The sequence below is a fragment of the Microtus oregoni genome, unplaced genomic scaffold (genome assembly GCF_018167655.1).
Source record: "Microtus oregoni isolate MIOR12 unplaced genomic scaffold, Mior012 000058F_ref0000040, whole genome shotgun sequence".
In the NCBI taxonomy this organism is placed as follows: Eukaryota; Metazoa; Chordata; class Mammalia; order Rodentia; family Cricetidae; genus Microtus; species Microtus oregoni.
This window is the reverse complement of record NW_024543834.1, coordinates 9,275,268-9,297,053: the sequence shown is the minus strand read 5'-3', so window position 1 is coordinate 9,297,053 and position 21,786 is coordinate 9,275,268. Positions and strand designations below refer to the sequence as shown.

At 36.6% G+C, this 21,786-nt stretch overlaps 1 protein-coding gene across 8 annotated transcripts in view; it reads left to right on the top strand.

The window, feature by feature from the left end:
- Pum2 (pumilio RNA binding family member 2) overlaps positions 1–21,786 on the top strand; it is a 77,266-nt gene that overhangs the window by 6,955 nt on the left and 48,525 nt on the right. For 6 of the 8 annotated variants that reach the window (XM_041639357.1, XM_041639352.1, XM_041639355.1 and 3 more), the window contains exons 2-4: positions 10,155–10,223; positions 18,199–18,307; positions 21,040–21,227. In XM_041639357.1, coding sequence (XP_041495291.1) covers positions 10,173–10,223; positions 18,199–18,307; positions 21,040–21,227 — 348 coding nt within the window. In that variant the 5' untranslated portion in view covers positions 10,155–10,172. Of the gene's footprint in view, positions 1–10,154; positions 10,224–11,141; positions 11,267–12,206; positions 12,281–18,198; positions 18,308–21,039; positions 21,228–21,786 lie in introns of those variants that run through there. The other 2 variants (XM_041639353.1, XM_041639356.1) reach the window with 2 other exon arrangements.

Here is a 21,786-nt window from a genome sequence, read left to right as displayed (position 1 = left end):
GTCTTATTTAATATCTACTTTGCTGTTTTTTTGTTTGTAGTGATATTTTGTTTATGTATTAACAAGTAAAGATTGCCTGCAGATCAGAGAAGCAGAGAGGCCAGCCACTAGAGAGTTCTTTTACCTCTACCAATGCTTAGATCGAAGGAGCGATCCTGTCCTCAGACTGCATCTGTCTCCACCAAACCTCAAACTGCACTGAGCACCTGTCTCCACCTCCCTAGTGCTGGGATTAAAGGCATGGAATCCCAAGTGCTGGGGATCACCTTTCTGTGAGCTCTATTTCTCTTCACAGATTCAATCTGTGTGGCCCAGGGTGGCCTTGAATTAACAGAGATCCCTCAGCCCCTGTCTCCTAAATCCTGGGATTAAAGGTTAGTGCGACCACTCTCTGGCCTCTAGTGGCTTAGCAGCTCTGCACTCTGATCTTCAGGCAAGCTTTATTTGTTAAAATATAAACAAAATATCACTAATTTGTTTGTTTTGATTTTCAGGACAGGGTTTCTTTGTGTAGCCCTAGCTGTCCCATAACTCAGCTCTGTAGACCAGGGTGATCTGCTTGCCTCTCTGCCTTCCTATTTCTGGGATTAAAGACATGTACCACTATGCCCAATTTGTTTTTTGTTTTTGTATTTCCTCTGTTAGTACTAAAATTTTCTTTTTAAAGAACATAGAATTATATTTAAGTTGTATTGAAGAATCTTATCACAGATCTGCCTCCTTTTAAAAAGTTTTTATTAAAAATTTTTTAAAACTACAATATAAATTTAAGTGTTTTTTATGTGTGTATGGGTGTTTTGCCTGTGTGTATATCTGTGCACTGGTGCCTGGGGAAGCCAGAAGGTGTTGGATCTCCCAGAACTAGAGTAACAGACGATTGTGAACTGCCATATTGGTGCTGAGAATTGAATCCAGACCCTCTGCAAAAGCAGTCAGTGAGTGCTGTTATTTGCTGAGCCATCTCTGCAGCCTCTAGAGTTTAGGATATTTGAATGTTTCATCTCACTGAAATTTAGTTGGTGAGAAGTAAATAATCAACAATTCATAGTTTACTTGAATGTCTGAGAAATTGCAATTTATCATTACCTGAAAGACTCCTTTTATTTAATTCAAAGATTTGTACAAACCATATATTTTATACTATTTCATGAATTAGAATATTTAAAGCTTTTAACTGTTAACAGAGTTGTTATAAACTTAAAAACTATTATAATATTAGATCAGTATTTTATTTAGCCTATTTGGAAGAGCTAGTATACATATAAAGACTACATTTTTCTTTTAAGTTGTCTTGAAAATTGCTATTGGGATTTCTGTGTTAACATTTATGTAAAAGTTATGATGGGAGATGGAGAACTGGCTCAGTAAAGTGCCTGGCATGTAGGCCTGAAGATCTGACTTTGGATTCCTGGACACCCCACATAACAAACCAGGCATGGGTGAAAACAAGCCTATTACTGAAATTCATTGTCCAGACAGCTTGACTGAATTGATAAACTTTAAGACTTCAAGTTCAGCTCTTGCCTTGTCTCAGCATATAAAGCTGGAGTGGCAAGATAACTCATATCTGCCTCTGGCCTACACATATATACTAGCAAATACAGACAGCTCCCACATAACACAGCACATAGACAGAAAAGGCTGTGGTGGTACTGTGTTTAAGTCTATAATGGGTGATCCCTGTTGACTGATTAAGCATGTTCTCAGCTTACAAAAGAGCTGCTGGGTGTCAGAGAACAACATGTCTCTGAACATGTACTGAACAGGAGCTTCTTTGAAAGAAGTGATTAAATAATATTACTGAGCCTGGTGTTGTGACATTTGCCTGCAAACCCAGTACTTTGAAAGTGGAGTCAGGAAGATGAGTTCAGGATCCTTTTTGCCTACATAGTTAATTTGAAACCATCCTGGGTTTTATGAAACCCTACGTAGTTAATTTGCCCTGACCCCCAAAGATGCACAATTAAATTTTTTAAAGAAAAATCTTTTAAATTGCATCAAAGAACTGATATTTGGTATTTTTCTTGATATAGTGGATGTTGTATTGGAACATCTAACTTTAATAACGTTTTAAAAAAGTCCATGGGCTTTTGTTACCATTAAACCATTTTTTTTTCCTGTTAAGCTTGGATTGTTCAGTTAAGCATTGGTGGGTAAATAGTTCTATTAATGCAGCCGTTTGCAAGAGGCAAATCCCCACTCCCTATCCTTCCCATCTTGTTTTCCTCCTGCTCCTGCTCTTTTTGTCCTTCCATTTTTCTCTCTACCTACCAGCCCCACCTATCCTTTCTCTTGCCTTGCTGTTGGTCTTTCAGCCCTTTATTAGACGAGTCAGGTGTTTTAGACAGAGTAACACAGCCTCACAGAGCCAAACAAATGCAACATAAACAGATGTAACACCTTAAAATAAAATGTGATAGTAAAGCCTTAGGTCTACGTAATAGTTGGTTTTTCTCCCCCAGTTTGGAGTTTTTCGTTTTGTGGGTTTATTAGTGAACTCAGTTATTTTCTCCCTTACCCCTATATTCTGGATTTGTTACTTTCTTAAAGTTTGGGTTTGGAGCTGTTTTTTTTTTTTTTTTGGCACGATACTTTATAAGGAGTGGCACTATTTCATACTATATTAATTCTACTATGAGGCATTTGTCTTGTTCTGATTTTGGGGTGGTGAGGTTTTAATTTATTTTTAAACATTTGTTTTGGTGTGCATGCATACCTGCCATAGAGAGCATGTAGAGGTTGAGGGACAACTTGTAGAAGTTGGTGCCCTCCTTCCACCATATCAGTCTTGGAGTCTTGAACTCAGGTCATAAGGCTTGGTAGTAGATTCCTTTTCTGAGCCATTATGCCAGCCCAATGCTGAGATGTTAAATTAGAAAAGATCATAAACTTAGAAATACTGGTTGCTATTTTTTTTCTTAGTGGAGTAACATCTTTTTCACTTGTGCCTTTGGCATGATTTCAATCACTTTTGTGCCATCTTAGTAATTGTGTAAAGCGGGTCATCTTCATCGCCTTCTAAATTATCTGACTTCAGGTTATTATCAAATTAGAAGCTATCATTAGTTAAAATATGTTGATCTCTGTAGTATTTTTTTCAAAATAAATCAGTTTCACAAACATTTTGTTTCTCAAAGTTATTGAAAGACTGAGTGCCTTGTATGAAAACTGTAATTCTTGATTAAAAGAGGTAAAATTCTTGATTTTTTTTTTCTTTAAAGATTTATTTATTATGTATACAACATTCCTTCCATGTATGCTTGCATACCAGAAGAGGGCACTAGATCTCATTATAGATGGCTGTGAGCCACCATGTGGTTGCTGGGAATTGAACTCAAGACCTCTAGAAGAGTAGTCAGTGCTCTTAACCTCTGAGCCATCTCTCCAGCCCCTTGATTTTTTTTTAAGGGAGTTTTAATGGGAGGCCTTATTTGCATTTATGGACATGTATATTTTGCCTTCTTGAGGATTTAGTCTCTGAGATTTAACAAAGAAGTAAAATATTTTTATGTAGAAACATTTGATACGTTTTTATCTAGTGATTCTACTGGGCTGGAATAAAAATGTTTAATTAGATGATTGGTACTAATATCATCTTTGAAGGAGATTTGTGATTTCTGGGTCAGTAAAATGTAAGTATTGTCCCAGGTCTTCACATCTGCTCTTGTTAATCCAGCATTCTTTAACTCTCATAAGTGGATGCAGCATGTTGCTGTATTTCCATATGTTTAGATGCACTAAAACTTAGGCAGTGTTACACTTGTTCAGTCCTGTTGCACAGTGTACAGGTTCAGAGTTAGTAGTCATTTAGACTAGGAGACTGTCTTAGGTTTGCAGCTGAATGCAGCACACATTTCAGTAGGTTGGGCCCTGGTGGGATCTCTCACAAAGTGGTACAGAGTTATCACAGTCTTACTCCATTTTTATGGTTTGTCTCCCCCCACCCCCACCCCCAAGACAGGTTTCTGGCTTCGGAGCCTGTCCTGGAACTAGCTCTTGTAGATAAGGCTGGCTTCGAACTCACAGAGATCCGCCTGCCTCTGCCTCAAGTGCTGGGATTAAAGGCCTGCGCCACCACCGCCCGGCTTTTATGTTTTATTTTTAAAGAAACTTACAAAAACATGTATTTGTTTGGATAGGAACCGACATTACATACTTGTTGAAGTCAGACAATTTGGGAGTCATTTATTCTTCCACCATTTGGGTTCTGGGGAGCCTTGGCAGCAAAGCATCTTTGCCCACTGAGCCATTTTCTTGGCTCCTGTTTTTGGTGGTGAATTACCATAGTCAAGAATGATGACCTTGAAAAAAAATAATAAAAAAAAAATGATGACTTTGGATTCCTTAAGTGCTGGGATAAGAAGCCTGTACCCTACTGACTAGTTTGGCCTCACATAGGAAGCTCTGCCTTTTTTCCGGTTTTGTTTTTTTAGACAAGGTCACTGGGGGCTGGAGAGGCAGCTCAGCAGTTAAGGTCACTTGGACTGCTTTTACGTATAGGTCTGGAGTTCAGTTCCCAGCAACTACATGGTGGTTCACAACCATTTGAGATGGGATCTTATTTCCTCTTCGGGTGTACATGAAGACAGGGCAGTCATATACATAAAATATTTGAAAAAAGAAAGGTTTCACTATGTATCCGTGTTAGTTAGCCTGGGCTTCACAAGTAGCCCTTGTCCCAGAAGTCCTGCTTTTAAGCCTCTCAGGTGTGGGATTACAGGTGTTGACCACCTTTTGTGACCTTTATTTTTCTTCCTCCTTCCCCGCCCCCATCTTTTAGATTGGAAATCTTTTTATCTACTTTCAAGTTTTACTGACCCTTCTATTATCTAGTTTGATATTAAGTGACATTGAAAGAGGTATTTCTCCATTTTAGTGTTCCCATTTGGTTGTTAGATCTAATTTCTCTCAAGTGATGAAATTTTGTATTAGTTTACTATCTTTTGTTTCTTTTTCAGTCTGTTCTTTGGTTAAAAAATACTCTGACAAAAGCAACTTCAAGGAGCAAGGGTTTTGGTTTTATGTGAGTGTGTGTTTGTTTTTTGTTTGTTCTCTAAGACAGGGTTTCTCTGTGTAACCCTGGTTATCCTGGAACTCACTGTGTAGACCAGGCTGACCGTGACCTCAGAGAGATCAGTCTGCCTCTGCCTCCCAAGTGCTGGCATCAAAGGCATTTGACACCATGCTTGGCTTGAGAAAGGGTTTATATTTAACTCTGTGTAAAGTACAGTCCATCGTAGTAGGGGAGTCAAAGCATCAGCATAAAGTTCACATGATATCCACAATCAGGACACAGGGATAAAGAGATTCTAGTACTTAGCTCCTTTCCTCCATTTTCTGTTGCTCGGGATCAAAGTCAGTCCCACTGCAATTATGCAATCATGATAATCCCCCACAGGCATTCTCAGAGGTCCATTTTAGAGTCTGTCAAGTTGACACTAATCATCAGATTCACATGCTAGAAGCATGTTTTTTTCATCTTGTACAGTTGATAGTTACTTTAAATTATCTCCTCGTCTGTCATGAGTTAGCTTGATGTTGGTTGATTGTTATGAACACGTTATGTCAGAAACATAGACAGTGTCAGGCATTATTTAACAGTAAATTTACAGAGAATAAGGCTTTTAATGGCAGCAGTTTGCCAGGTATTCCTGCTTTCCTTGATAGTTGTGGCTAAGGTGAACATATTCTTTTTTATTACAATCTTATTTATTAGCATTAACTCTCAGGTGACATAGTTTATCTATACATCTATATGTATATATGTAGATTACAAAATAGCTGCAAAGGTCAAAGAGGCAAAGAGTTTCAAAGAAAGGGCCTGAGTGGCTAAAGCTGGGAACCTGATAGGAAAGCCTGGGTCTGTTGTTAAGTTAAATAACCTCAGTTGGTGAAATTGCTGGCTGCTAGTTGTTTGCAATCAGGCTGCAAGGTCAGAGCAGAGTTGCAGGAGTAAGATAAACAAAGCTAAGGGCAGGATTGAATCTAGATAAATGAACTGTGAGGTGGGTGGCAGGTCCAGACTTGTGAACAGACAGCAGACCTTGTCAACAGAAGGGGCCGAACCATGAAACCCGTAGGAAAGTGGAGAATTCTGCCTATTTTTCTCTCTCCCGGGCAAGTAGAGAGTTTTCTGCCTGCCTGTCTGTCTCTCTTTGTCTCTCTCTAACACACACACACACACATCATCATCATCATCATCGGGAGATTGCTATCACTGTGCTAAGTGTTTGTCTCTTTATTGCGTTCAAGTGAAACAGATTCTTGCCCTGGTCTGATGTATCTGATAAATATTTGGCTTTTGTTTTTCTTGATGTGGTCTTAATAAGCCCATGTGCCGTAAAAGTTGGATTTACCCAGATAAATGTATAGGGTGGCACTCTCTGCTGGACTAAGTCATTTATTAGTTTGCCGTGTGCGTGGTGCTGGACAAATAATGCCTTTCATGTGTCTACCTAGGCACACAATACCTCAAAATGGAGTCAAAAGCTACTTGTGGTGTAGCTAGGCTTTGTCTCAGCACTTGGGAGACAGGCAGATCTTGAGTTTCAGGCCAGCCAGGGCTGTACAGTCAAACCCTATCTTGACAAACCAAAAGCTATTTGTGATTTAGAGTCTCTTAAGGCAAGGTACAGTGTGAAAACTGATTTTTTAAAAAACAATACAGAGCAACATAGGTCAGGGCACGGCCTGATTTCAGTATCGTTCTTGTTAATTTTTCTATTTACATTGTTTTCTAGTTTCTTCATAGGTCTTTAGTATGAATTTCAGACTTTATGCTTGATAGGTGGAGGATTAGATTCTGTTGTAGAGAATGTTGTATTTTATTTTTTTGTAACTCAAAATCTAAATTCCTATGATTTTTGTGGTCAGCAGCAGAAATTTGCTTAATTCTTATATCCTTAATTGGCTTTCTTGGCATGGTTCTAGACCTGTAGTCCCAGGGTCATCCACATCTATGTGTATTTTAATTTAAATGTAGAATTTGTATTCGTTCTTTCTGGGATTCCTCCCCTTGTTATACAGTAGCTCTGGTTGCTCCAAACTGTCGTGGTTTAGTTTAGGGCTTATGAGAGTGGGTTGCTATAGGAGTTTCAAAGCCCACCTTGTTTGTCCCTTGGACAAAACCAGCAAACAAAAGAAACCATTGAAAGAAAAAACAAAATTCTATTCTGCAGGATCTTTCTTTGGAGTGTAGGCTCTCGGTTTCTTTTTTTCTTTCTTTTCTTTTTTTTACTATTACCTTGCAAATAGTTTTTGGGTGTTTTTTTTTTTTTGTTTTTAGTTTAGAGTTCATAGTAGAAAGGTTTGGGTCCAATTGAACTTCTTTATTACTAAGAAATATAAGATCCACTAAAATGACAAGTATGACTATATTTGAGTTTCTTTTTCTTTATAAATTTTTTCAGTAAGTCTAGTAAAAGCTTATTGAATTAATGAGGTGAATGAAATACTCACTTAGTAAGAACTGTTAATCCCATGTTTCTACCAAGTCAAAAAACTTGTTTGCTCTCTAGATACATTGATTATTTTTCAATTATTTTTGTAATTTGTCTATTTTATGTTTGTGCAAGCATTGCATGTAGGGGACTATCAGGAAGTCAGAAGAGCTAGAGTTGTGAGCTGCCTGATGCAGGTGCTGGGAACTGAACTCTGGTCCTCTGACTTAAACTTCTGGGCCATCTTTTGGCCTCTGAAACTTTTTTTTAAAGTAACTTATTTTTATTTTATATACGTAGGTGTTCTGCCTACAGGTAAGTCTGTATGAGGACATTCATCCCCTGGAACAGGAGTTACAGACAACTGTAAGCTACCATGCAGGATCTGGGAATTGAACCTGGGCCCTCTTGAAGAGCAGCCAGTTCTCTTAACTGTTGAGCCATCTCTCTAAACACCCCACCCCAAACTCTTTTACTAGCTGACTTGAATGTTTACCTACCAACCACTCCTGTCTGACTTAGTGTTCACAGCAAATCTACGTAGCAACTCTTTATATCAGAACATAGAGAAGAAACGTCAGTTTCTTTGTTCAGAGTTCTAGAACTACCAGATGTCTGAACTATAATTTGTTTTATTAATTAACATTTGCCTTTTGGTCCTGGAAACCTAACTGGGACAATGTGGGAATGAAAAAACTACACATACAGCCCACCTGGGATCATGTGGGTTCTGTTCATTCTAATGGAGGCTATCTGCTAGATCCCTGAAAATTCAGCCTGTGTATTAATTCACAGCATGAGGAAGAATTAAAGTTAGCTAGCCTCATAGGAGGTCTCTGTAGGGAAGCAGTCATCTGAGAGGAGAAAGCTGTGGCTAGTTTGTATACACACTGGTTAATGTTCATAAACACTACAACTTAGACTAGAAGAAGCTTAGCTGTTGTCATGGTCTGAGGAGTCCTTGATTGACATTGCTGTGCCCATGCCAGCAATACACACTGACTCAGGACTTCATCAGCTCCCTACAACTATTTAGTGGAGATCAGAGGACATCCGAGGGCATCCTTTCCCTTCTACCTGTGGGTCCAGTGGTTTAAACTCAAGTTGTTAGGCTTGGTGGCAGGCATCTTCACTAGCTAACATATTTCTTTGTAAGCCACATAAAAGAGTTTGAGCTTTATCTTTAGGGATGAGACTACAGGAGTCACATGATCAGAGTAGTTTCAGAAAGATAATTTGGAGATTAGATTGCAGAATGAAAGGGTGAGAAGACGATTGCAGTGTTTGGATCTTTAAAAGATGATATTCTCAACTAAAGGGCTGGAAAACAGATTAAATTGGGTAAGCTTGGTTTAACAGGACTTGGTAAATGATGAAAATGATTGTAAGAAAGGAAGTAAAGGACACTTTTTGTGGTACATCAAGAAAATAAAAATCTACCAGTTTAGAAATGACTGCCTCCCAGCACTCGGGAGGCAGAGGCAGGCGGATCTCTGTGAGTTCGAGGCCAGCCTGGTCTACAGAGCGAGTTCCAGGACAGGCTCCAAAGTTACAGAGAAACTTGTCTTGAAAAAACAAAAACCAAAAAGAAAAAAGAAGAAAAAAAATGAAAAGAAATGTCACTGCTGTGGAGAATAAGCTGTTTAGTTTGTAAATACAAATTTGAGAGCTATCATCTGGATAGCTCCCAAAGCATGGAGAATAGAGATTGTCTTACACAAGGAATGCTAAGATTTAAGAGATGAGGGGTAAAACAGGAATCCATGGAGTAGTAACTAGAAATCTAGGAAAGCAAAATTAACTATAGGCACAGAGTAGGACAGAGAGTATTGCAGGAAGGAGTATAGTTAGTTCTTTCAGTTTGTCAAACTGTGAAGGGTGTGTGTGTGTGTGCACGGGGTGGGGGGGGATAATAGGATTTTTTCTAGTTGAATTTCAAAGCTATAAGTTTGGAGAACCTTCAAGCTTGCATGTTTTTTATTTTTTTATTTTGTTTTCTTTAGTTTCTTAGTTGGAGGAGGCAGGGGACCAATAACAACACATTGTCACATAAGAGGGAGTGGTCAGCTCTTGAGAATGGAAGGGCTGAGAAATGCTTTCTTGAGGAAACCACAACAAAACTGTAGTTAATTCACTGTAGATTAAATGTTTTCACTTAAAAAGTAAAGTACCATTTAATTATTTTTTTTAAAGATTTATTTATTAAGTATAGAGTGCCTACATGCCAGAAGAGGGCAGCAGGTCTCATTACAGATGGTTGTGAGCCACCATGTGGTTGCTGGGAATTGAACTCAGGACCCCTGGAAGAGCAGTCAGTGCTCTTAACCTCTGAGCCATTTCTCCAGCCTCCAGCACCATTTAATTATTTGCTAAATATTTACAGGGAAAAATTACATAAATTAGGTTCACAAATGATGCTAATTTTTCAGAAATTCTAACAATCTTAACTAGCATAAAATTATTTTGTAGTAGTAATTATAACACTAAAAAGAAATGCTTTAATGATTGGACTCATTTTTCTTGTTTTTTTTTTTTTTTTAAAACTTGTCCATTTCAATGTAGCTTGCTCTCAAGTAATTTATTTGGGAAAACCTGTCTTCATAGAAACATCTATTCTTCTGTATTTTGGAATGTGGTAGTATTAGTTAATACCCATACCATATAGCTAATACTTTATTAAATTCCTGCTAACTTTCAATTTTTGTTACTTACCAGGTTTGATCTGTGGATGAAATGAATCATGATTTTCAAGCTCTTGCATTAGAATCTCGGGGAATGGGAGAGGTAAGAACTTATCAATACTAAAAATTTGTGATTCACATTAATTTTTCATTGAAGTTTATTTTTCTAAACCATAAATCTTGGAAATAATAGTTGCAGCTTTCAGATATAGGGTTTTTAAAAAGCCCTTGAAATTATGTATTTGTGCAGTTGTGATTTTTTGGGGGGTTGCTCATTTTGTAACTTAAATTCAGTAAGTCATTATTAGTGTGCTTATTTGTGTCTAGGTGATTTTGATTGACTTGGTTAAATAATGTCTTAATATTTGGTAATGAGTCATGTAATTAGAATTAGCTCTGCTCAAAAGAATACATCCTATTCTGCCATTTTATATATGTATGCTGTTTGCTTTAGCTATGCTTGATTGTTACTATTCTTTCCCAAAAATCTTTCTTGTTCACCAAAGATATTTAATAAACTTCTAATCCTCTGTAAGACTTGCCTAGTATCCCATTGCTATCTGCATTAGAATTTAACTTCCTCATCTGACTTCTCATTTAGTTCCCTATAAATACTTTCATTATGTTACCGATTACAGTTTTGTATTTATTTCCTATAAATTGCTAGCTTTGAATGCTTAGCATGATAGGTACTCTACAATTTTGGAAGGATGTTATCTTTTCTATTAATCTATAGTTTTCTTTGGGTACCCAGTTAACCATACCATTACATATTTTAAGGCATCTAAAATACTTAGTTTTCCATATTCCTAATGAACTTTAGGAAACTTTTGATAAAAACTCTCGTGGACATAGCCTTGTTGTATTCTATATTACACACTCAAGTGTGGACTTTGATAGTAGAAAATAACAGTAAACAGACCTAAGATGTGTAATTAATTGCTTGCTCCTGGAGATTATTTTACTTTAGTAGATTAGAGACCTTCATGAGACTCACTCCATCCAATGCTGTGCTCTTCAGATGCAGAAAGAGAGTCCAGTCACTCCTTTGGGCCACAAGAGGGCACCCTGCAGCTAGCTAACCCTCCCTTTCTTCAGAACAGCGTTTTCCAAAGAGTTTGTCATTTTCAGAGGACTGATTTAAGGGTGAGTTAAGGTGCTTAAGCTAAGTATTGCCAAAATAAACTTGTTAGTTCAGTACATACAGTACATAAGGTCAAATCTAATCTGGGCCCTAAGAAAAATTTGAGAGAGGGAATACTTTTTTGCTCCTAAAAGAAAGCCTATATCTTGTAGCAAAATGGCTCTTCAGGCGTTATTTACACTTGAGCAGACTAAACAGAGACAGTTGGAAGGGTTTTTGTTTTTTACCTGCCACTTATTTTCTTTGGTTTTTATAAAGTAGAATAGTATATCTTAACAGCAGTTCTGGGAATGCTGTAGAATATGCCTGCAATTCCAGCATTTTGTGGCCCAAGGCAATAGTCTTGAGCTCGAGGTCAGTTTAGATTATGTAGGAAAGCCCTATCTTAAAATACTAAAATAATAAAGCATCCTTGAATTGTTTCTGTTTCCAGTCTTTGACAGACTTGGTTTTTGTAAGAGTGAGTGAGAATCCTACATTAATTCTAGGTATGATTCTTCTATGTGTATTATAGATTTATATACAAATTGACTTTTTCTATTTGAAAATAAAATTTGAGAAAGCTAAATATACCTTTGTGGTTAAAAATTATGGTCAGAAGCAGTGGTTGAATTAGTTGTCTATGGGTAGACAAAGGTTTTAAGTTGAGGAGTTGGGCAGAATAGTTAAATAAGCTAAAATCCACTCTTTATTAGTAGACACCCAGAGTGCTGTAGGGCCTTAATTTCCTGCTGTCTGGAGGACTGCAGGCCCGTTTCATCAGTGACCTTCATCCAGTAAAAGATACTTTTAAATAAGCAGGTTTTGCTTTTTTATTTTTTTTTTTAATTTAAAACCATTTTCCAGTAATATTGTTACTTCTAAGAGATAGCTAAGAAGCCTATCAAATCTCTGTCTCTGGGTTCTCTCCCACAAGCCTTTCTATCTTTCCTCATCTCACAGGCAGCAGGGAACCTTCTGGGATTTCCTTCTTTGCCTGTCTCTCTCTCACCAGTCTTCTCCTCCTTTACTGACAGGTGAGGTGCTTTTTTGTTTCATTCCAGAATTCACTCATTGGAATAAATTAAAGCAGCCTGTACTCTCTGGCTCTTGAATTTTCTAAAATTGCTTATCGGAGTTGTTTTTGTAATGTAAAAAAAAAAATCCCCTTTTTAATAGATTGTCCCGTTCTTTCCTTTTAAGGGTAAGGTTTTGCTTATTGGGTCTTAACTGTTATAAATCTCTAATATGGAGAATCGTGTTTACTTCTAGGACTCATTTTAAATGTACCATTTTTGTATTTCTTGGTGGGTTTATTAAACTATCATCCATAGGTCAGTCTCTAAGTTGTTCACCCAAAGACAGAAACGAGTCTGTATTATATATTCATAAAGTCACTCTTCTTTTCCCCCGGTAGCGTGTTTTTGTCAAAGACCTACTGATTTTCATTATAGCATGTGGCTTACGACAAACAAATATGATCCATAGGAAGGGTTATTTTTTATTGGTTTATATAGAGATGCAGTATTTTAATCAAGTATACTGCAAAGCTCATGCCTATTAACTGTCATATAGGTGACTCTTGTTGAATCTTGAAATAACAGAATAAAAGGACCTTGCCCGAAATTTTTTGGGGAAACCAAAATTTAACTTAAGATCACCGAGCTAATGAGTTTTATTGGATGAGGCAGTTTCATAGCTTAGTGTGACAACTTCTCCTATTTTGACAGAGTATTTTAGGAAAATATTAAAGAAAATTGGTGTTTTAAAATCTCAAGTAGAGCCTGGCATGGCAATTAACACCTTTAATTCCAGCTCAAGGGAGGCAGAGGCAGGTGGGCCTTTGTCAATCAAGGCCTGCCTGCTCTACATAGTGACTTCCAGGCTAGATAAAACTATAAAATAAGGTCCTGTCTTAAAAACAAAATCTTATATAGAATGGTAGAGTAGCTCTGTTCTTACAGAAATCTTACTAAGCTATGCAATTAATGCTGAGTTCTTTGAAAAGAAAAATAAGACACTTAAATGCTCTTACTGATCTGAGTTGTTAGGGATAAGTGGAATCAAACAGCTTTATTATATAGACATGTTGGTACATGTCTTAAATTCCAGCATTCAGGAGGCAGAGGCTAGAGGATCTCTAAGTTCAAAGCCATTGTGGGCTACATGATACCAGGACAGCCAGGCTTACACAGAGAGAAGTGTCTGAAAAAACAAAACCTACAAAGAAAACCAGCTATTTCAGATAGTGTTTAGAGGGTTGCAGTATATTTATAAAATCACTGTTTTAACCATTCTTAGAGTTAAGACTATTAGTAATCTTAAATTTTTTATTTATCGAGTGATAATCTTAATACAGGAAATTCTTAGGAATAGTTATGAATTACACTAAGATTGAAAAAGAAACTTCTGTAATAATAAATGCAAAGAGAAAAGCCTTACAATGAAACAACTAAGGATTTAAATCCCAGTAGTAGTCTTTATCAGCTGTATGTAAACCTTCTAGTATTTAACCTTCTGGCTGTGTTTCCTTATGGAGAAAGACTTTATTAGACAACTATTCTTAAGTAATAAATAGGGTTTCATTTCTCTGAAATGCTTAAACAACACAAAAAATAAAATTAAATAGCTAGAGATAAAATCTTGATAATGAGATGCAATTCTTTGAAATAACCAGGTAATTAAATGATTTATACTTTGGCTATGAAAGGTTCCTAGTATGGCTACTATGTGCTAGATGATGCATTAAACAGTTTCTTGGTGGTCTTTCATTGTAGACTCAATAGCAGATTTATTATATTTTCTTTAGAAATAAATTGAAAAGCTAAAAACTGTTACTATTTTTTATTTACAGAAAGAATTAAAAGGCTATAAGAACACTATTATAGAAATTCAGAAAATTATATCATAGTTTCTTTATTGTTGCTGTTCTCCACAACTTTATGTGTGTGTGTGTGTGTGTGTGTGTGTGTGTAGAGAGAGAGAGAATTAAATAATTAAATCATGTTTCTTTATTGTTGCTGTTCTCCACAACTTCGTGTGTATGTGTGTGTGAGAGAGAGAACTTATAGTAGAGTGATCTTATACATCATCTTTTTTCCTTATGGTCTGTTGTCACAACATTCCTTTTCTTTTTTTTTTTTTTTTTTTTTTTTTAGTTTTTCGAGACAGGGTTTCTCTGTGGCTTTGGAGCCTGTCCTGGAACTAGCTCTGTAGACCAGGCTGGTCTCGAACTCACAGAGATCCGCCTGCCTCTGCCTCCCGAGTGCTGGGATTAAAGGCGTGCGCCACCACTGCTCAGCCATAAATTCTTTCTGGAGGAAAAAATTTTGTGTCAGTCATATCAGAGTTTTGAAGTTGAAGACAAGAAACATTGGATTTCCCAACCATGGTCCTGGAATCAGCTCTTTTAGACTAGGCTGGCTTCGAATTCACAGAGATCTGCCTCCCAAGTACTGGGATTAAAGGTGTGCGCCACCACCGCCTGGCTAATCAAAGAATTCTTGAAGACACATCTCTGTCTCAATTTATTTAACCTCCAGTTTCTCAATTTTTTTTAATTCTTTGTTTCTTGAGTAGTTGCCTTCACCTATGTTCAATCTATTTTAAACTAGGGTCACAAGCTAGGAATAGTGCTTAAATGCGTGTTTAAATTGTCACAGAAGATATTTTCTAAGGAGCTAGGCAGATGGCTGAATAGATAAGCATGAGTAGGTAGCCATGACCGCCTATAACTCCAGCCATGGGCAGAAATCAATAGCTCACTGGCCAGCCAATCTAGCCCCCCCCCCTTAAAAAAAAGGTAAGGTTTTACTGTGCTGAGAGACCTTGTCTTAGGGCAAAAAGGCAGAGAGCCATAGACAATGGCACATCTTGACTCTGGCCTCTAAACACACTGATGTGCGTGCACTATATGCAGCACATACACACTCAACTAAAAGTACTTTTTAAAAAATTAATAAAGCATTTCTAGAGTGTACTGGAGGTTTTTAGTAGAAGTGTTGATTTTAGCTAAATTATTTCCTGTGTATCCAATAACTTAAATATGTTTGCGAAGTATACAGTTTTTCTTAGTGTTTGGCAAAATTGGCATATTGAATGTTTGACATGGGTTTTCTCCCCTACTTAAGCGATATGCATTTTATTTTTTGTGGTGCTGAGAATGAAGCAGAAGACCTTGTGTATGCTAGGCCGGTGCTTTACCACTATGCTAATCCCTAGTTTTGCATTTTGCTGTTTAAGGCATTGGTATGTAAAGACACTCTGGGAATATAATCTCAAAAAATGGAATAGTTTTCTCAGTGGAATACTGTTGGAGGAGAGAGCCACTTGTTAGTTCCTGGCTGCCCGGCTAGCTAAGACTTGAATAGTCATACAGAAACTGTATTAAGGGGCTGGCGAGATGGCTCAGCGGTAAAGAGCATTGCCTGCTCTTCCAAAGGTCCTGAGTTCAATTCCCAGCAACCACATGGTGGCTCACAACCATCTGTAATGAGATCTGGTGCCCTCTTCTAGCCTGCAGGCATATATGCAGACAGAATATTGTATACTTAATAAATAAATATTTTAAAAAAAAAGAAAGAAACTGTATTAATTAAATCACTGCTTGGCCCATTAGCTCTAGCTTATTATTGAATAACACTTGCATATTAATTTAACCCATTTCTATTAATCTGTATATAAACACAAGGTTATGGCCTACCAGCAAAGTTTCCGCATGTCTCACTCTGACAGCAGCTCCATGGGGGCTCCTCGACTCTGCCCTTCTTTCTCCCAGCATACAGCCTCACCTAGTTCTGTTCTTCTCTGCCATAGGTTCAAAGCAGTTCTTTATTCATTAACCAGTAAAAGCAACACAGACAGAAGGACCTCCCACACCAGAATACTGTTATTTTTATTTCTCTCAGAAGATGAATGCTTTAGCTACTTATATGCCTATGATTAGTGCTCCTGTTAGTTAAAACTTTATATTATTTAAATATAAAATATTTTATACTTACTGGAGTCTTTGTCAGAGGAGATTATTCTTTAAAATGTCTGTACTTTAACTGAGACATGACATTTAGAAAGATCCTAACCTGTAAAAACTGGACTTTTTTTTTTAAAGTTGGTTTCTTAAAAATTATAGATTTTTATTTTATAAAAGATCTGTAGGCCAGGTGGTGGTGGTGCATGCCTTTAATCTCAGCACTGGGAGGCAGAGGCAGGTGGATCTGAGTTCAAGGCCAGAGCCAACCTAGTCTACAAAGCGAGTTTCAGGACAGCCAGGACTGTTAAACAGAGAAACACCGACTTAAAAAAAAAAAAAGAAAGAAAGAAAGAAAAGAAAAAAAATCTGTAAAAATTAGGAACATGTTCCTTTCCGTTCACCACTGCTTCTCAGTTTGGTTAGTAACACTATCATTTATTATTTCTTAACAACTCCTTTTGATCTTCCAAATGTCTTCCTAGATCCATTTATTTCTCAGCTCTTTTCTGCCAGTACACTCTTTCAGTTCTTACTGTCTTGGCTCTGTTGTGATTTTGCTGAACTGGTTTTACAACACATACTGTTGCTCTTGCTAACCTATCTTGATTTCCTGTTGCTTTAGTAAAACTGAGTTTCCTTAACATGCTTTTAAGGTTACTCATGATCAACCTGGTTAGCTTTACCAGTGTCAAATTTGGGTCTTCTTACATCTTTATATGTATAACACTGCATTATCTTAAGTTTTAAATTTTGTTCATGGTTTCATGTTTCATTTATGCTTATTGTAGTTCTCACCTTGCAACTTACTCCTTCTCCTGAAAATACACTAATATATATATTTATATATATTACTGCATTATCTCTGAGACCCTAAATCAGGTATTACTGAGTCATGTTTTCTTTCCTTCTGTTTGTAAGTTCTCTGAAGATAAGGTCACCGTGCCTTTAAAGAGGCAAACACAGGTAACTAGTGTGATCAATGTAGTACTAGAATATTATACAGGTCTGATGATGAGCTCTCAATGACTTGGCCTTTGATAGGATGAAATAGTGTCTTATGAATGCTTACTTAAAATGCCAAATGTATATCTAAGAAAACCTGTTCAAACAAATGTGATTCTGCTTCCAATTGTCAGGAATAGAGAGAGTTACTGAATGGTCCTGCTGACTTTCATTTTCACATGTTATCATATAGCATAGAGCATAAGGCCTTGAGGTTATTACCTCAAAAATACCGTTAGTATTTTTCTTTGTGTGTACTGTGTTAATTCACAGCTTCTGATTTGGGCTTGAGATACTGCTCCTATTTAAGAGCTCGTAAGAGTTGTGATGTTTACTTCTGGTGAATAAGAACTAAAAAAGAAAAAGAAAACTTTATATTCTGGATATTTAATGAGATAGTTCAAATGCAGCTTATTGAAGTGAAAGAAAATTTAGTAACTTCTGGGCATTTTTGTTATCATTAACAGGAAATTTAGTAAGACTTTTAAAGAGAATTAATATAGAAAGAAAATCATGAGGGGGCTGGAGAGATGATGGTTCGGTGGTTAAACGCACTTGTTGCTCTTTCAGAGGACCTGGGTTCAGTTCTTAGTATTCACATTGTGGCTCACAGCCATCAATAACTCCAGTCTAAGGAGATCTGGTACCCTTCTGACCTCCTTGGGCACTAAGCACTCATGTGGTATGCATGCATATATGCAGGCAAAACTTTTACACAAATGGAATAAATCTAATGAAAATTTTAAAAGAAAGACAATCAGGATATAATAAAAATGTTAGCAGTATAGTTGAAGGCCTAGAATTATTAGAGCCAGTGCATAAGTGAGGAGTTACTTTGATGTTCAGTGAGAGAGCTTGGAAAAAAGATTGCTTGAAGATTAATGTGTATATATGAGTGATATGTTTGCAGTTCCTTATATACTTACTCTTTGTAAATTGTATGATATTATAAAAGTTTTTTGTTGTTGTTTTTCTTTCAAATAGCTTTTGCCTACCAAAAAGTTTTGGGAACCTGATGATTCAACAAAAGATGGACAAAAAGGCATATTTCTTGCGGATGATGAATGGAGAGAGACTGCGTGGGGAACTTCTCGTAAGTTATTGGTGTTTGGATGAGAAAGTTGAATAAATTCAGTGTTTTTAAAACCCTGCCTATCCATAAACAATTTGGGGGGAAAAACTGTGATACCTTTGTTGAAGCTTATAGTTTAGATTTTTCTTTTTCTTATTTTGTGTTTTCTCAGTATAGCCATGGCTCTCGAAGACCAGGCTGGCCTTGTTTCAGTTTTGGTTTTTTCAAGAGATGGTTTCCTCTGTGTAACAGCCCTAACTAGCTCTGCAAATCAGGCATCTGTTTGCCTCTGCCTCCCAAGTGCTGGGATTAAAGATGTGTGCCACCACCACCTGGCCTTATTTGTAAAATTTGGACTTAATTATTAGTTTTTTGAGACAGGGTTTCTTTGTGTAACAGTTCTGGCCATCCTGAAACTCAATTCATAGACCAGGCTGGTCTCGAACTCACAGAGACCCCATGAATCAAATTTAAGGATTAGATAGGTAAATAAGTTTTATAGATGCTTTCTCTTTTTATTGCTGAGTGTAAAGTAGCTAAACAAAATAAACAAAGTAAGAAATCTAGTGATATTTTGTTTGTGTTTTAACAAATAAAACTTGCCGGAAGATTAGAGTGCAGAGCTAAGTCACTAGAGATCAGGCAGTGGTGGCATATACCTTTAATCCTAGTGCTTGGGCGACAAAGGCAGACAGATCCTGCTTTTCCGACCTTAACATTTTTTGTGAATAAATGAACAGGGTTTTTTTTTTTTCCCCTAAAAGATTTATTTGTTTTATTGGTATTTGAGTGTTTTTGCCTACAGGTGTATGTGTGTACCAGGATATCAGAAGAGGGCATCTGGCTTCTGGAACTAGAAATTTGAGTGGTTGTGAGCTGCCTATGGATTCATTAACTGAACCTGGGGACATAGCAAGAGCAAGTGCTCTTAACCACTGAGCCATTGTGCCAGGCCAACAGATTTTTTTATTTTTTGGATACAAGAGACCATTTCTCTGTGTATCAGCTGGCTGTCCTTGGACTCATTTTGTACACCTGGCTGACCTTGAACTCACAGAGATCTGCCTGCTTCTGCCTTCCAAGTGCTGGGATTGGTGTGTACCACTACTGCTTGGATAGATCTTTTTTTAATTAAAAATTTGTTAAATAAAGTGTTTTTATCATCCAGATCAATAATATAATTATTAATTAATATAAAGAGATTTAAAACTTTTGAAAAATCTTTTTGTTACCCTATATAAAGTAAATGCTACAAAGTTAAAACCCTGAAGGTAAGGGAGTTGTAGAAAATTCATAGATTGAAAATTTTGGGAGCAGCTAATTTTGGCTTATATTTCCTTACAATAATAGAAATTTTCTTTGTTGTTCAGCCAAATTATGCCACCTGGAGACTAGAAAGAGAAGATTCACACCCTTAAGAATGTTTTTCTAGGCCTGACAGTGGTGGCACACGCCTTTAATCCTAGCACTCAGGAGGCAGAGGCAGGTGGATTGCTGTGAGTTTGAAGCCAGCCTGGCCTCCAAGAGTTCCAGGACAGGCTCTAAAACTACAGCGAAACCCTGTATTGAAAAACAAACAAGAATGTTTTTCTTGTAGTCTAATTGAACTCTATTAGAATAAATTATCAATTTAAAATACAAAGTTTGTGTTGGGATTCACGTTCCCTATGAGAAGCACATCCTTTACTTAGGAGAACAGTTGCTTTTGATGATGTACTGTTACGTGGAACTGTGAGATAAGCTATTTCCTCTCCAAGTTACCTTTGATCATGATTTTTTATCACAGTAATAGTAATAATAATTACTAGATCAGGTTGTCTTGTTTGTTCTTGGACTCTCCATTATATGATAATGCCTATCATAATTCATAGTATGCTTGTATTTAAACTGTGAGGGTGATTGATTAAAGGAAGGGATATAAGGGGAAATCTCTTAATGAGTACAAATGGGAAAAAGGGGTTATTTGAATCCTGTCTCCAATTTATTGATTATATTTAAGTTATGCTAGCTCTCAGGTGTTAAAAATAGCCTTTTTTTTCAACAGAAGTGTTTATGTTGGAGGCATAATTTTCTAAAATGAAAGAAACTAGAAAGTCTTTATCTGATACTTTGGTTTTTCACCATGAACGTAAAATTCTGGGATTTGATTTTTCTAAGCCCAATTGGTATTAGTTGTTAATGACTGTGTTGTGGGTCTGTATAATTGAGCTTGAGAACTGTGATCTCTTTTTTTTCTCTTGTAGGTTTTATACTTAAAAACAACCTCAGCCTTCAGTCATTTTGTTTGACTCTAATTTGCATAAGCTTTTATCACTAAATAAAACTCATAACTTTGGGAGAAACAACCCCACAAAGTTGTCTTCTTCTGACGTCTTATCTGTTTTTTTTTTTTTTTTAAGAAACATGCTCTAAGGCCAGTGAGGTGTTTCAGCTGGTAAAGGCACTTTCTACAAGCTTGACAACCCAAGTTTGATCCCTTGTACCCATATCAAAGTGGAAGGAGGAAACTGTAAATAATTGTCCTCTGACTTATGCATGTGCATGCATATATGCACATATACACACAAATAATATAATGTATCATTTGAAAAAAGATGTCCCAGCTATGCAGAATGAAAAGCTGTTTGTGCATAACAAATATTACACTAAAAGGAAATACTGATTTATTTATTTTTAGGTTGGTATCTTAATTTGTATGATTGTATTTTACTTGGCTTAAAAGTAAAAGTCTATTGTGTTTTTCTTTCAAACAGATCATTCAATGTCCCAGCCTATTATGGTACAGAGAAGATCTGGACAGAGTTTTCATGGAAACAGTGAAGTAAATGCAATTCTTTCTCCGCGCTCAGAAAGTGGAGGCCTTGGTGTGAGCATGGTAGAATATGTCTTAAGTTCCTCTCCTGCTGATAAATTGGATTCTCGATTTAGGAAGGGAACTTTTGTAAGTATTTTGAGTAAAAGTTTAGTATTTTTTTTTTCCGTTTTTGGTTTTATCCATTTAATTTTACTTGCAGGTATTCATTGCAAATAGTATTTGGTAAAATTTAGTATTTTCAGTGATTTTGTTTGCTTTATGGTTTTTTGCTGTTATTTTTTCCTTTTGGTATAAGATCTTACTGTATAACTTTGGCTAAGCCTAGAACTCACTGTGTAGACCAGGCTGGCCTTGAACTCATGGCAGTTGTCATGCTTCCGCCTCTCATGTCCTGGCATTACAAATATGGACCACTGTGTCCAGCTTAATTAGTGTATTTTTCTGTTCATAGAACTGAAAGAAATTTAAAGGTATTTGCCATTTGTTTTCTTCACTTAGTTCACAAAATACATGAAATTGTAGAATAATTTTAAGTATATTTTAACTGTGTTAACAAACCAAATCATATTTTAAAACTTTACAAAATGAAAATTCTTAATCCTGATAGTATTTGATCTGAAACTAAATCAAATTATATATGAATTAAGTATTATAATCTAATTTGTGGTGTTACTACTTTTCCTGT